The 15768-nt window shown below is 40.6% G+C and overlaps 1 protein-coding gene across 1 annotated transcript in view; it reads left to right on the top strand.

The window, feature by feature from the left end:
- The first annotated feature begins 6432 nt into the window (after positions 1–6432).
- GABRA4 (gamma-aminobutyric acid type A receptor subunit alpha4) overlaps positions 6433–15768 on the top strand; it is a 62504-nt gene continuing 53168 nt past the window's right edge. Inside the window, exons 1-2 of the mRNA XM_063107616.1 lie at positions 6433–6706; positions 7132–7250. Coding sequence (XP_062963686.1) covers positions 6621–6706; positions 7132–7250 — 205 coding nt within the window. The 5' untranslated portion in view covers positions 6433–6620. The remainder of the gene's footprint in view (positions 6707–7131; positions 7251–15768) is intronic.

Below are 15768 nucleotides of genomic sequence, written 5' to 3'. Positions count from 1 at the left end.
CCATACTGAAGAGCACACACACAAACAGCAACAAGCCAAGGGGTACACGGGTGTGCGTGTGCATTAACTGTACTCCCACGTAACTTGTTTACAAAGGATGTGTTGAATCATATCGAGCCAGATATGAGGTGAGAGGGCCTGACTATACTGACTCCACTTTCCTCACACTCCACCCCTTCAGGGTCCCTCACCAGACAATCTATGCATTCAGAATCTTCTGCAATGTTCCCTTAGCAAGGATGGCCGACCCTTGCATCCATATAACCTCCACACCTATTGTACATCCTATACACTTTGAGGCTTGTCCCCATAGCTCTATCCTTTCAACTCTTAGCCATGAAAACCCCACCCATCCACATGTCCAGTTAGTAGCCATCATTGGGGTGATTTTCCACAGCAATTCTGCTGCCACACTGGTAGGAAACTCGGTGCATATTCACCAAGCCGACACATTGGCCACATGAATGTGTTTGTGTCCAGTAGACTCTGGTGCCTGCAGCCACAATACTATTGGCAAAAAGACAAAAAGGTTATTGGCACCAATAGACGGAGTTCTCATCCCTCTGGCAGAATACATGCCAGTTTGCCATCCTGGAAAGAATGGTTGCAGGAACAGGTGCTGTGGCCCCATGCAACAGAGCCTCCACTGGAGAGGGCCCATCTTCACAGGGTCTCTCATTTAAGATCCTGCCTGTCAGCCATAACTACCTTGTCCATCCATCCAGGGATGGGGGTTGGACGGATAGCCTTAATCCCTTCCTCAGAAGACCATTGTACCATTCAATCATTCCCACTGCCTAGGGATGATATGGCACATGTAATTTCCACTGAACGGAGAACTGAGAAGCCCAATTCTGTACCCCATGTCCAATAAAGTGGGTTCCATTATCACTCTCTATGACCAGGGACCACCCCCATACATGGCCATAGGGTTGCTCAACATCTTAATAGTGCTTACCTGGTCAGGGGCCTTACTAGACCATACAAACAGAAGACCAGTAGCCATATCAATGGCTGTGAAGATATACCTGTAGTTGTCTGACTTTGGCAGTGATCCCACAATATCTACCTGCCACCGTGTTAGGAGATCCTCCTCTCAGGTTTTCTGACTATCTGCGTGCAGCACCCGGAGAGCCATCAAGGGTACATCTGCCCACTAGGGGCATTCTTTCTCATGCTTATGTGGCACCTGGAGGCAGGCCAGTGACCACATTATCTTGCAGCCAGCATGCTGCATTCTCCAACGTAGCCACCCAGCTACATCAGCTCCAGTAGCTCTTTCCAGCCATCTTACCTCAGCCAATGCATTGGCTTCATCATTGCATGGACTGGCTAAAGGGAAGTGTCCTGTAATATGGAAAATACTTATTTCCTTTCAATGTCCTAAATCCCATAATTCTTGACACATGGCTTGTCCCCACAGGGGTCGGTGACCTACCAGCCATCACTGATACTTCCAAGTAGATATCCAAAGGGTAAGACCCTTATATATGGCCCACTCATATTGTTCCAAATGACCTAGCAGTGTTGGATCTCACTTGGTTAAATCTGCAAGAGAATCAGAGGTTAGTAAGATAACATCTATGTAATGAAACATTGTAACCATGCCGGGCCAGGCTTAGTCCGCCTTGCCAGGTCTCCAGCCACTAAACCATGACAGATGGTTAGGCTATCCAGGTAGCCTTGGGGCAACACTTGAAAAGTCCCGTGCCTTTCCTGCTACATGAAGACAAATTATTCTGAAGATCAGAATAGGGAAAAAAGCATTTGCAAGGTCCAGTACATAATGATAAGTTCCTAGCTGAGTTGTCAGCTAATCCGTCAAGTTGTGAACCAAACGCACAGCCGTGTGCAAAGAAGGCACTACTTTATTCAGTTCCTGATAGTCCAAATAACTCTCCTGGTGCCATCAGATTTTTCCAGTGTCCATACTGGAGTGTTAAAAGGGACTGTGCATGGGACAAATGATGCCAACCTTTTCTAGCTCCAATATAGTGGCACCTATCTCCACATGTCCTCCTGGCAAGTGATACTGTTTCACATTGACCACATACCTTGGCGTGGGTGACACCTGTGGATCATGCTTAACATGTCCCCACAGCATAGGCTTCACTGTCTGTATCTGCAGCTGGAATTCTCCAACCATTGTTCACAATTGTAACCCATAAAGTATATCTATACCCAACATGTATTTGGATACAGGAGATACATACACTGTATATACATGAGGAGACTGCTCATCCAGTGCTCAGTGGTAAAGACACAGCTTTGACTGAAATAGTCTGTTCTCCATAAACATCAACATTCACTGTGGTCCCCGGAAACTTATTTGGGTTGCCCTGTATCAAGCTACAGTCTAGGCCGGTGTCCACCAGTGCTAACACATGCTGTACATTTGTCATCAACCCCTAGGTCCCACAACTGTAGGAGCCAAGCAGCTAGTGGTTTGGCTGTTTCTGATGCACAACAGGTCATGGAAGGAGACACACACGTTCTCCCAACTCACCCTCAGGGTCGTTATCATCCTCAGCTTCAGGAACAGGGTGACCTGTCCTGTACTTTATTCTCCAGCATGTCTGCCTTTTGCTGTGCTGCCTCATGCAGTGCCCAGTCCATAATGGCTTGCAGTACAGCAAACCACAACTAGCCCATCCAGCCAGCCATTCTCTGGGACTCCGCATCTCTCACCATGGAGCTCAATACCCTGAGAGCTTCCTCTGTGCTTTCGGGGGACCCATCCACTTGGTCCCATGTTTCCAGTGGAGCTCAAGTCCACAGGAATGCTGCCACCAGGTAGCACATGCTTGAGGGCAGCCACATCTCTTCCCTCTCCTGAAGGGCTTGTGGCTCCCTTACCTGCTCATCCTACTGCAACTATGCCAATTGTTGGGCTGGATCACAGACCTTTCTACCCCATCCTGTGCAGGTCCTGAGCCAGGTAGTCAAAAGGAAAACTGAGTAGCTGCCAGCAAAGTGGACATGCTTTATTTTTAGATGTGAGCTCTGCCAACCAGCAGTTCAGAGCCACTGCCTTCCATACTGAAGAGTACACACACAAACAGCAAAAAGCCAAGGGGTACACGGGTGCACATGCGCACTAACTCTACTCCTACGTAACTTGTTCACAAAGGACGTGTGAATCATATCGAGCTGGATATGAGGCAAGGGGGCCTGACTATACTGACAGTGTGTATATCCTAATATGATGTTCTACACCTTAAATATATACCATTAAAAAAAGAATGGAGTTAAAAATATAGAACTAGACAACGATAGTAGGCTGGCATACAGGTAACATTTCAATGGAAACATTGTTTTAACACAAATAAGGAAAGGCATATGTAGATAGCATCAAAACAATTCTCACTGATCCTAAATATATGGAAAAGAGAAATGAATTAACTAAAATAATCAATAGATTCTATATTCCCGGAACAGAAATATTTCAAACTGGCCCTACATTACAAGCCTTCAGAATTTGAAGCAGTAATTCACATCATTACTCCCCTCAAATGATTACAATCAGTTCAATATCTACCAGAAAGAATTAATGGAAAGAGAGAGGAACTGGTTGAACCATTTCAAATTATGTACTTTATTATCACTCAAAATTCTTGTGAACGAAGATAGGTGAACATTTGGAAAATTGACAACAAATGGGAGTGAGTGCCTACAAAAGAGACTTAAGCTTTACATAATAGTCTGTGGAAACTGACAATGGATACTCTTATAAAATGGAATAGACATGTTTATCACACATTAGTGACAAATATTTGTTCAGCTGTTTGGTTGAGTGTTCTATTATATGCACTGTCTTTTATATTAAAATGTAGGTTCGTACCATAGTTGTCCATTTTCCTTGAGAATGTTATGAAAGTTATGAATAGTCCAACAGAAAAATGCACATACTTACATAAATACAAGATTCTGTATTCATTTTCAGGGCATTTCATATCAGAAATAGGTCCATTTGTTAAACTTATAAAATGTGACTGGCTTAACATAATGTACTTGGTAGCAGTATACTTGGGCCCAATTCAAATTCCACTAAACATAGTAATCAAAGACTTACGCTAACTTTAAAGAAAGAAGGTATGGGTATAATTTTAATACCTTCATATTTCGCACAGCTGTAGGGGCAATCAAAAGAATCCACTCACAATCTTGGGCTTTCATGAATATAAGTTTATATTGAAAATAATAGCATATTTAATAACACTTGTAACTTACGGTAAATTGTAATTTTTTGGAATGTTGTTTTTTTAAAAACTCATGTTGACAGGCAATATTTTTAAAAAAGATTTCAGGCAGTAAAAACCCAACATGTAACTCATTAAGTAATATAAAGGTAGCATAGAGGAGAGGCTGTGAAACAAAATAAAATGCGATATAAATGCCTTTAATGTTATCTTCAGCTGAACTTAAATACTATAAAAATAATAAAATTGGAAGTAATTGCAATGAAAAGAGGAATGTTCTTTATATTTGAAGCGATTAGTTTCACCTATTTAAAATTGGAATTTTAAAGATACTTACGTTCAACAATATGAATCCTCTTTTTCCCAAGGCCATTTTCTTGGTTGGTTAATTTTTGATATGTATATTTTCAAATGGAAATTGTAACAGAAAATCGTTCAGAAAATACTGTTTGAGGTTTTAGAAAGTGTAGAAAAAGGTTAAGATTGGAGAAATAATATATTATGATGTATTATAATGATAATATAATGTATTATAATCTTTTGTGTGGAAAATCTGTGGAGACAAATGCCTTCATGGCATATTTGTGAGATACTCTAGCATTTCAATTATTTTTCCCAAAAAAGAGATCTTGAATTTCATCTGTCTTAATAACATGGATCAGGGAGCAAGCAATTAATTGATTTGTGTAATCGTTCACTCAATAAATATTTATTGATATGCTATGTGCCATGCACTGTTGCAACAAGAGATAGAATAAACAGAGATGAACAAAAATTACCCAGAATGGGCCCTCAAGGAGATTACTTACAGTCTGTGAGAGAAGAATGATATACAGATGGAATTAAGATGAAGTATAATAAATTCCACGAAGGAAGCCATACAGAATACGAAATATCATGAGAGCACACAGCTCTTGCTGTTATGCACTATGGGCACTTTTGGCTTCCCTTTTGCTTTGAAAGAAAACTTTCTGGAGATTGAAACAAATAAACAAAAAACCTCTCTAATATATCGTGTTTCCATATCATACCAGCCCATTAGTCATCAAAATTTGAACAAACCATCGAAGTTGTAAATAGAACATAATAATTGGTGTCTGGTTCCAGGGACCTAACTCTATGGAAATCACTTAGGTCATTGAGCCATGTAAGAAAATTGCCACGTGTATCTCTTATCAATGTGAAAGACACTTTCCCCTTTGAAACCAGTAATTAGTGTTTTAAAAGTTCTATTGGAACTTGGAAGTGCTTTACTCAATAGAACACTAAAGGTATAGTCCTTAGTGTTCCAAGTTATAAGTGAACTAAGACTTGTTCCCATCCATTTTAATTTATGTGTCCTCTCTCTCTCTCCTCATTTTTTCTTTCCCTTCTTTTCTCTCCCCAGCCATCCTTTTCCTCTCTAAAGCAGTCAACTTCTGGAAGTAATTCAGCTCCATTCCGAAAAAGAAGAGTGTCACAAGAAGTGAAAGTGATTTTGACCCGAGGAGGTCGCTTGTCTCCATCTCTCCCCTCGCCCCCAGAGGAAGGATGGAGCAGCAAACAGTGGGGGTGGGAAAAGAAATCTGGCGTCTTTAAAGCAACAACTTGGCACATGCTTTGACTGCAGTGAGGCTCAAGTCCACGTCCTAACAGTTTGGAGCGAGTCCACAGAGCGAGTTGTAAAACCTGTTACCCGTTAGAATCTTCTTTCTTTCCCCGACCACCCCCCACCCCCGCACCTGAAGGGGATAGTCCCAAAGGCTGTTTCCGTCCAGACTTGATCCCGTCCCCTCACCACCCCCTCCCACCCTCAGGCCCAGCCATCTCATCACCCGCCCTGTCTCCGCCTCCAGACTTGACGATGGGGACAAATAGGTCTTCACACGACCTAAGCGAGAAAGGCGTTTCATTGGTTAGATCCAAACCCCAGAGAAAGGGAGGGGGACCAGGAGGGAGAAGAGGAGCCCAAGCTCCTCTTCTTGCTGTGGGCGGGGACCCACTTGGGGTGGGGGGTTGCGGATGGGAAGAAGAGGCGAGAGACCCCGGTCCTCGTCCCCGAGTTACAGGTGGGAAGAAACTTGCCGAGCCTTGAGTGGCAGGCGCGCCGATGTTAACCCCACAGTCCTCAGGGTGCGGGCACGAAAGGGTGCGGAGCCGTATCCAGAGCTCTACACACACACGCACACACACACGCACACACACACACACACACACACGGGAGGCTGGGCGAGAAAGGAGGGGGCGAGGAAAGACAGGTCCCGCCTCCCCGGGCCGCGTGCACACACACGCCCACCGCGGCTCGGGCCGGCGGAGCGCGGGCGAGAGTGAGCGCCACTGTGCGCCCGCCGCGGAGCCGCTCTGCCCGCTCCTCGCACCCTGCCCAGGGCATCTCGAGAGCCTGGAAACGTGAACAGGCTTAAAGTATGGCATGTGGCAAAGATGGTTTCTGCCAAGAAGGTACCCGCGATCGCGCTGTCCTTCGGGGTCAGTTTCGCCCTCCTGCGCGTCCTGTGCCTGGCGGTTTGGTGAGTTCTCCGGAGTGCTGGGGGGCAACCGCAAGCGGGGGAAGGGGCCAGCTCCCGGCACCCCTCGGCCGCCCGCCTCTCCCGGGGCGGACCAGACCTTCCCGTCTCCGCAGTAAAATCAGGGGCCGAAGCCAGGCTTTTCTGTGACCGCGTAGACGTGGAGAGCACAAGAAGCGCGGGGTGGAGGAAGCGTGTGGCTACTGGGGTGCGAGTGCGCACTGGGGTGCGTGTGCGCGGGCTGCGCCTTTCCTGACCGCTCTGTCTCCCGCAGCCCAGCCCCCAGCCCTGCCACCTTTAGGTTGGGGCAAGCGAGTCTCCCTTGAAGACAAACCTGGTTCCACCTGTTCTCCACTGGATTCTTAAAATAATCCCCTCCGCCCACGCTTTTTTTTTTTTTTTTTTTTTTTTTTTTTTTCCGCCTGCAGTTTAAACGAATCCCCAGGACAGAACCAAAAGGAGGAGAAATTGTGCCCGGAAAATTTTACCCGCATCCTGGACAGTTTGCTCGATGGTTATGACAACAGGCTGCGTCCTGGATTTGGGGGTATGAACGATTTCAAACGCGCAAGTGTGTCCTCTCTGTCCCACTCTGCGTCTTCCTGTCTGTCTGTTTGTCTGTGGGAATATCATTAGGTATGCCTCGCATGCAAAAATGAAAAATCTCCCGATCTCTCTGTCTCTCACTGTCTCTCTCTCTCTCTCCTTCCTCTATTGGTGAGACCTATGACAAGAAGGCCGCCCCCACCAGTACTTTCCCATCTCCCTGCCCCCTCAGAATCTTTGCCTCTCCCCCACACTAATTACCTACCGGGACCTGACTCCTGGGCGGGGGAAATTGGAGGGGAAGAGTCAAAAATGGGAACTCCAGGCTCAGCTGCTGGGCCGCGTTGCGTCCTGAGAAGGGAGTTTCTCTGAACCTGGCCACTTGGCTCAGAGCAGGTTGCACTTGAGGCAACTGAACCGAAGTCCCCTGTCCTCCCACGTGTCCGTTCCTCTGCCAAAACCTCAGCAGGTGCTCTACCTAGAACGTGAATTTGGGGCATGAAGCTGTCTACTCTGCTAGAGAACCCAGTCCTTTCTGTTCTCTTCTACAGAGGGTAGAAATTTTTTTTCTTTCTTCGGAGACGTGACATTTGCTTTCCTGCAGACTTTGGAGTCAGAGATGTTTCAGCTTTATTTCTTTCTTCAACAAAATATTTATAAAGGGCTTAGTAGAGGCACATGCACTAACAGTACTGTTGCTCTTTTTCATATTCGTATTTCCTTTGTATATGTAATGAAAATCTATGTGGCAAGCTTTGTACTATGCACTAGATTCACAGAAATCTCAAGATAAAATTCTTAACATCAAACAGCCTCTCAGTCCAGTTCAGTGAGAATTAGTGACTTGCTAGGGTCCGACTCATAGAATTGGCCCAGGTCTTCTGACCCCAAAGTCCCTGTTCTTTCCAATACACTGCGTTAGTTGGACCCTTCAGCAAATGAGTTGAATAAGACAAATATTCTATCTTAAAGCACCTTATATTCTAATAGTAGTAACAATAATAACAACCACTATTATTGTATTTAATTTTCATATATACCAGACATTTTACAGGCATTACTATATTTAATCCTCACCATAACCCTAAGAGAAAACCATTACTATTCCCATTTTACAGATTAAAAAATCGAGGATTGGAAAAGTTAAGTAACTGGTGAAAGTTCACAGTTACTAAGTGGCAGGGGCAGGATGTGAACCAGGTCAAGTTGCATGTTTAAAAGACAAACCCATGCATGTTGGGATGGTATCACATACTATGTGGTGAGTATCACATAATATTGGAAGCACGGAGGAATTTTATGTTTCCTATTGAGTATATACAGGAGAGGAGATGGTGGGAGAATGGAGAAAAAGATTTGAGGAACAGGACGGCATTAGGTATGAGGTAGAAGGAGTGTGGTCCCAGGTTAGAAAAAGTTGTTGGAGATGAAATAGAGTTGGATGGAGCAGAGCTGGATGATTGGAGTCTATCTAGTCTGGTTTTTCTCATTTCACAGATGAGGACACTAAGGATTTAAAAGGGAAAGTGCTTTATTCAGGGGCACAGAGCATATTAATTACAGGCTAGGATCGGGTCTTCTGAATTCCAAACCATTTTTTTTTTCTGAGTTTTATTGAGAAGGTTATGGGAAGACATTGAGGGTATTAATTCAGTATTTTTGTGTTGAGAGTGATAAAGATGGATGAGAAAGATAAGTTTCTCCTGGTTCTTTGAACGTTGCCTCTCCAGGGACAGGTTGCCTGTACTGCATTTACCTTCTTACAGAAGTGAATCATTTGTCAATGCATGCGTTTATGAATGACTGGCAAATTATCATTTTAGATCAGAAATATTTTTTTGAGAATGTTTTAGATGATATGGTAGCATTTAAGACTATATTATATCAATACAAGAAGACATCTGCCCATAAAGGTTTTAAACTTGACGTTTCAAGTGAAGAAAAAAGTAACAGCAGTGTCAAATCACAGTAGTTTTAAATATTCATCAGAGAATTGATGTACCTGAACATAAATGACAGTGGACAGTTATAACTGAAACTATATAACTATTAAATGTTGAAAGTTAAAATAGTATCTGCCCAGTTAGTTGTAATGCAAGTTATAATTTGAAAGGAAGAAGGAATTCGTTGTAAACAGATCCTTTCTATCATCTACTCTCTCCTGTAGCATTACATAGATGATAAAATGAATGAAAATAATCTATATAAGACATTACTGGTTTTGGTTAGCTGTAATGCTGCTAATTATCTCAAAGGCACTATTAGTCATCTTAGTTGTCACTGCCAAGTAATCTACATTACCCAATTGTCATACTTTCATAGGTTTATGGGAAGGTGTTGAATTCTCCTACTTTGAGGGTTAGCAGTTGATTAATCATTAAAATATTTACTATATAGCACAACGTAGGGTATTTTTTGGCTTTGTTCATAAATATTTGTGGTGGATGTGGTTCACTTTTTAGAAGTAGGTCATTCTGTGTAAATGCATAGTATTCCAAATGTGACAGAGGAATAGTAATTCTCACCTGAAGAAAATGTGTTATCTGTTTACATGAAGTTGTAAATGTGCACCACTGAAAATAATAGCCAAACTCATTGTTAGCACAAACTCTTAGATGATGCAAGTTTGATCTCTGCTATGACACTGTATCCTTTGTAGAAAGTTTGGCATTTTAAAAATAAAATGGAAACAATTCAGATTTTGACCAGTATGCTATAAATACGGATGCACTTCCTGGTTCCTTTAATCCTGCTTTTGCTCTTTGTGGGGCATTTACTTTATGTCTGTTTATACAACTTTGCTGTGTTCCATTTAAAAGAAACCTAAAAGCAAAGATTTGAATTGAAATTGGATGGTTTGTGATTACTCAGTAGGCCAGGCAGGGGTTGAAATACATTCAGAAACTAAATTACATATTTTTAACTCAGCAGCACAGCTTGCGATGGGGAAATAAGAGGAACTGAAATGGTTCTCTTTTTTTCATCCCTCCAGGATCTCTTCTCCCTTGTCTCTTACATTCTCCCACTGGAGAAGAAAAGGGGAAGAGGTGAGAGGAGAAGGAAGGCAGCATGGCGAGAGAAGCTTGATTGGGACTCCTGAAAGGATATAGTTCTTTCAGTCTCTGACAAATCACTTGCTATCATCCTGAGGTAGCTTGCACTTGCTTAGAAGTGGCACACAAGTGAACCCTTCCACAAAGAAGCTAGAAAATCATTCGTGCTTACTTTTTGCCACCTACTTTCAACACTGTTATACACCTTCTTAAACATGAATAGCTAAGGTACTAACTGCCAGAAGACAGTCTAGGAAGACTGCCCTTACCCATTTTCCATTTATTGAAGGCTTGCACAGCCTTTTGTGCATCTCAACAGTTTTAGACACTTGACCTGGAATAATAAATACTTTAAATATATATGATTGCCTTGGACCATCTTCCATAACCTCTCTGAAATGGGAATAGAGAAGCAGAGTCAATTTTGCAAGGTTGCTCACTAGCAGTAGGATTTCATATTAGTGGAGTCCTCTATAGTTCTGAAAACATTTTCACATATAATATTTAATAAGATAATCACAAATACACAAAGAGATAAGGAGGGCAGGTGTCATCCCTCTGTTAGAGAAGAGGCTGAGAAAAGTCCCAATGAATTGCCCAAGAACCAGCCCTACAGCTAGTAACTGATGGGATCAGAACTCACACCCCAATCTTCAAACCTTAGTCAGGCGGCTGGTCCATTGCTGTATCTTCTTCTGAGGCTTTCTTTGCATCATCCTGTTTATCCAGAGTCAAATTTTCCTGAATATACCTTCTTGTTACTAAATTAAGTAGGTCCCTAAAATAAGTGAGAGTGCATTTCTCCCAAGGGAGTGAAATGAGAACTTTTATTTTAGACCTTTAATAATATTTTTAAATGGAAAAGTAAACATGGAAAATTGTATATACTTAGGTTAACACGGGGTACTTTTTTACACAAATCAAATTGTGTTTACAATGTTCTCAAATGATCTATATCTCAATCTAAAAATTAAATTTATGTGTTATGTGCTAGCTTTTTAATTGAATGTCAACAAAGTATATATTTTTAAAAATATACAGATGAAAAGGATACTTCAGATCCATTGGGCAACAGGAAGATAGAGCTTCATTTTCTTCTCATTTGTCACATTCGTTTTTTCTCTCATTCATTTGTTAAACCAATGTGTATTAAGAGATTCAGGAACAATATTAGGTTGGGAAGATGTAATTCTGATCAGACACAGGTCCTCATAGACTTTACAGCTAAGCAGTGTAGAGAGACAAAAATAACAAAGACATAAATAACAAAATAATTAAATAAAAATGCCACAGGACAATCTAATAGCATGCTAAGAGAGACAGAAAAAATTGAGTGAGGGATCTACTTCAAATAACGTGTTCAAGGAAGTCTTTTAAGCTGAGATCTAAAGGTGCCAGGCACAGAAAGGGTAAGAGAAAAGTGTTCTCAGGCAGAAAAAAAAAAGTGCGAAGATTCAAAGGCAGACAATAGATTAGTGTGATTTAGACAGTGAAAGGAGTCCTGTGTGCTTGTAGCCAGAAGAAAAAGGTTGGGATGATAAGCAGAAGCCAGGTCATGGGAGGCCTTTGGGGATCCTGTAAAAAAGCTTAAATTATTCTCTTAGTGAATCTGGAAGCCATTGTGGTTCTTTAAGTGGAGTACATGACTTACCGTGACTTAGATTGTAACATGACCCATCTGCTGACTGCATAAAGGTTTAGAAAAGAAGGTGGGGCAATATTGAAAGCACGAAGACCAATGAAGCTTTTTTTTTTTTTTTTTTGTTCTTTACAGTAAGTGGATGGTTGCTTGGAATAAGGTGGTTAGATGTAGTAAAGATGGACATAATTGGATAAAAGTGTGATAAAACTGGTGATAGATATTTTTGGGAGGTATAACTTGACAAAGAATTGGTGATAGATTTGATATGGATAGTAAAAGAAAGGGAAAATTTTAAAAAATACTCTGATTTCTATTTTGAGAAACTGGGCAAAAATGGTGTTATTTAAAGTTAGGGAGGACTGTACAATTCCCTGTCCTCATGAGCTCACACTCTAGTGGAAGACACAGAAAATAGTAAACAAATAAGTAAAGTATAGAGTGTGCCAGATGTTGATTAATTGCTATAAAGTAATATAAAGCAGGGGAGTAGGTTGCAGTTTTAACTAGGGTAGTTAGGTAAAGCTTCACTGAGAAGGTGATCTTTGAACTCTGATCATGAGTAGGTAAGAGCTTATAAGCCACATTGGCGTGGGGTCTTCTGGGGAGAAAACTCTAAGTGCAAACATGCTAAGCACAAAGTCAGCTTCTCTGTGGTGAAGTTTAACAGGGCTGAGGTGTAAGAAGGGGTCAGTATGATAAAAAGACAAGTTCGTGGTAAGCTTTGCAGACTGATAAGGACTTTGCTTTTACTCGGAGTCAGATTATAAATGATTGGAGGGATTTAGCAGGGACAAAGTCTGAGCTGACAAATTATAAAAGGCTCACCTTGGCTGCTGTGTTGAGAACAGGTAGTCAGAGGGGCAGATGCAAAGAGGTTTTTCACAATAAATCAGGCAAGAGAAAGTAGACATTTTGACCAAGTTGGTGGCAGAGAGGTTTGTTTATTTGTAAGAAATGATTAGCTTCTGGCTGTATGTTGAAGTTAAGAGTCAATTGATGACAGCTATCAAGTGGGATTAGAGAAAGGGAGTAGCAAAGCTGACTCCAAAGTTTTTGACTTGAACACCTAGAAAGATAGAGTTTGGCAGAAGCAGATTAGGGGCGTGGATGAACAATTTGTATGTGGATATATTAAGTTTGAGATGCCTATTAAATATCACGTGGGGATGAACCTGATGTACCTGATGGATATGTCAGTATTAATGGTTTTTAAAGCCATAAGACTAAAGAGAGCACAAGGGGGTTCAGGGTGATAGAGAAGAGGTAGGAATATTAAGCTTTGATGGCTCCAATTTTAAGAGGTAGGGAGAGAGGAGGAGGAATCTGTCCCAGGAAGATAAGGAGTGGCCTTTGAGGTAGCAGGCAAACCAAGAGAGTGTGGGTAAGTAGAGTAAAAAATGCAAAGTAAAAAATAAAATAAAAAATAAAAACTGATCATTTCAAAGAGGTGGAGGGATTGATCAATTAAGTCAAATGCTCCTGACATATCAAGAAAAATAAGAACTTGAAATCGACCACTAGATTTGGCGATGTGTACATCTTCAGTGATTTTGATAAGAGCAGTTTTGGTGGCATGGCAGATGTGAAAATCTGATTTGGTGTGTTCAAGAGACAGTGGAAGAGGTTTCTTTCTGAGCGTCTGTATAAGGTAGCACAGAGATGGAATGTAGATGGAAGGAGGTAGAATTAGAAGAGCTTTGTTAAAAATGGAGGAAATTAGGTTATTTTTAAAAGTTGGTGGGAACAATGTTATATATAGGGAAAAACTGATGGTATTAACAAAAGGAATTTCAGTGGATCCTGAGTACAAAAACCAGATTATAATAGAGTGAATAAGAAAGGAAAAACTAGAGATAGTGAGTATAGTTTTTTATTTCTCCTTCAGAAAGAGAAGAAAAAGAAGAAAGCTTGCTTTTTTTTTTTTAAAGATTAGTTATGCCGACATGTTTGTGTACTAATGGGAATAATCTAGTAGAGGATAATTTAAAGTTATAGTAGAAGGAAGGGATAGTTGAGAGAAAGACACCCTTGAGAAGCAAAAGGAGATAGAATACATAATATAAACTTACCTTCTTATGCTCTTGGTTTGCAAAAAGAAAAAGACATACGGGTACTAGCAAATATTTACATTTTCTTAAGGATAAGGATGTACAAAATGCATGTGGTGTTTCCTGAAATAGACACTGTAAAATCTAGTAGATCATAGGATATTAGTAAATTGGTAGATATTTATGTAATACTTCACTGGGTTGTTACATTTTGTTTAGATGAAAAAAATGTATCAGCTTGCATTTGTACATCATTAAACATTGCTGCTTTGTACTCTAGGCCTTTTAAAATACATTTATTCTAATAAGCCTCAGGTGCACAGAGTTGAATGGGATTAGTAATTCTTGATTCATGACAAACTCTCATTATAGGCTCACACATAATCTTTTCATCCATCCTTCCATCTATTAATTCATTTATTAAAAATACAATAAACATACAACCTGAATCATCAATCAGCACAACAATAGGACCTTGACAGCAACTTTTGTTCTGCTATGTAGTCTCTTCCATCCTATCTTCCTGTCTTCTCCACCTAAAGTAACCCCCATTCTGGGTCCTTTTAAAATTATTTCATAGCTTTTCTCTAAATATCATTTTAGTTATCTTTATTTTTTAAAGTATATTTAAAATATTAATTGTTTTGAACTTGCTATAAATAATCTTTTGATGCTTTCTTAACTGTATTAAGTATTGCTAAGATTCATTCTTATCATTGCATATTGCTGTAGATCATTCATTTTTACTGCTGTGTGATATTCCCATTGCATAACAACCAGCTTATTCATCTGCTCTGTTGGCAGTAGGCTTTTGGCTTGTTTCCAAGATTGTGTTGCTGTGAATATGCTGGCTCAAATTTCCTGTCATAAATGTGCAAGAATACTTTTGCATGTATATCAAGGAATGGATTTTTCTGGGTCTTAGTGTAAGTAGGAGTTCAACTTCACGAGATAATGACAAACTGTCTTCCATGGTGAGTTTACAAAATCAAACAGCCATGGAAACAACCTGGGAAACATTTATATAAATAAATACATATATACACACAAACACATACACATTAATATATTTATATCTGCTTCTGCCACAGTCTGGACCACTCCATTCTTTATGCATATGTGTGTGTGTATATCTAACTATCTATTCAAATATTTATTGGCTGCAGGAGTTTACCTTCTGTGAATTGCTTATTTACATCTTTTGCCCATATTTTATTATTGCTGTTTTTTATGCTTTTCTTACGTATTTGATGGCTTTAGTTATTTACATAGCACGCCAGGATTGATAGAATGATGATATGATATAGGGGACACTAAACTTTAAAGTAATCTGAGTAAATAAACCTTCTATAATGCTATAGTGTTTTCTGCTTTCTCAGTGATATCAATGGATATCTGTTATCTTTGTTTAATATTCAGGAAGGCTAGTATTTCTATATTTTGTGATAAGCAAAAGTTAGAAATTTCTTTATGTCCTTCACAAGATTTCTTGTTGTGGTTGTTGTTGTTATTGTACCTTTTGAGTTCTTTAAATTTTTGCTTTTTGGGGGCATACCCACTACTAGTGTTTTGTAAAATATAGGTGGATGCATGAGGTAGGTGGCTGAAAAACCAGAAATGTTTCCTCAAGTGCATAGCTGGGGAGGCAATGTGGAAAATGAGGATTGACTAGTTTCAACATCAGCAAAACACCTTAGGTCTTTCTCATGATGTAACAGAAAATTTGATTCCGTTACTGAAGATGAAATTTAAAAGTGATAACCTCTGACCAGGTCT

The sequence above is a fragment of the Cynocephalus volans genome, chromosome 9 (assembly GCF_027409185.1).
Source record: "Cynocephalus volans isolate mCynVol1 chromosome 9, mCynVol1.pri, whole genome shotgun sequence".
Taxonomy (NCBI): Eukaryota; Metazoa; Chordata; class Mammalia; order Dermoptera; family Cynocephalidae; genus Cynocephalus; species Cynocephalus volans.
This window is presented reverse-complemented; position numbering and strand designations above follow the sequence as displayed.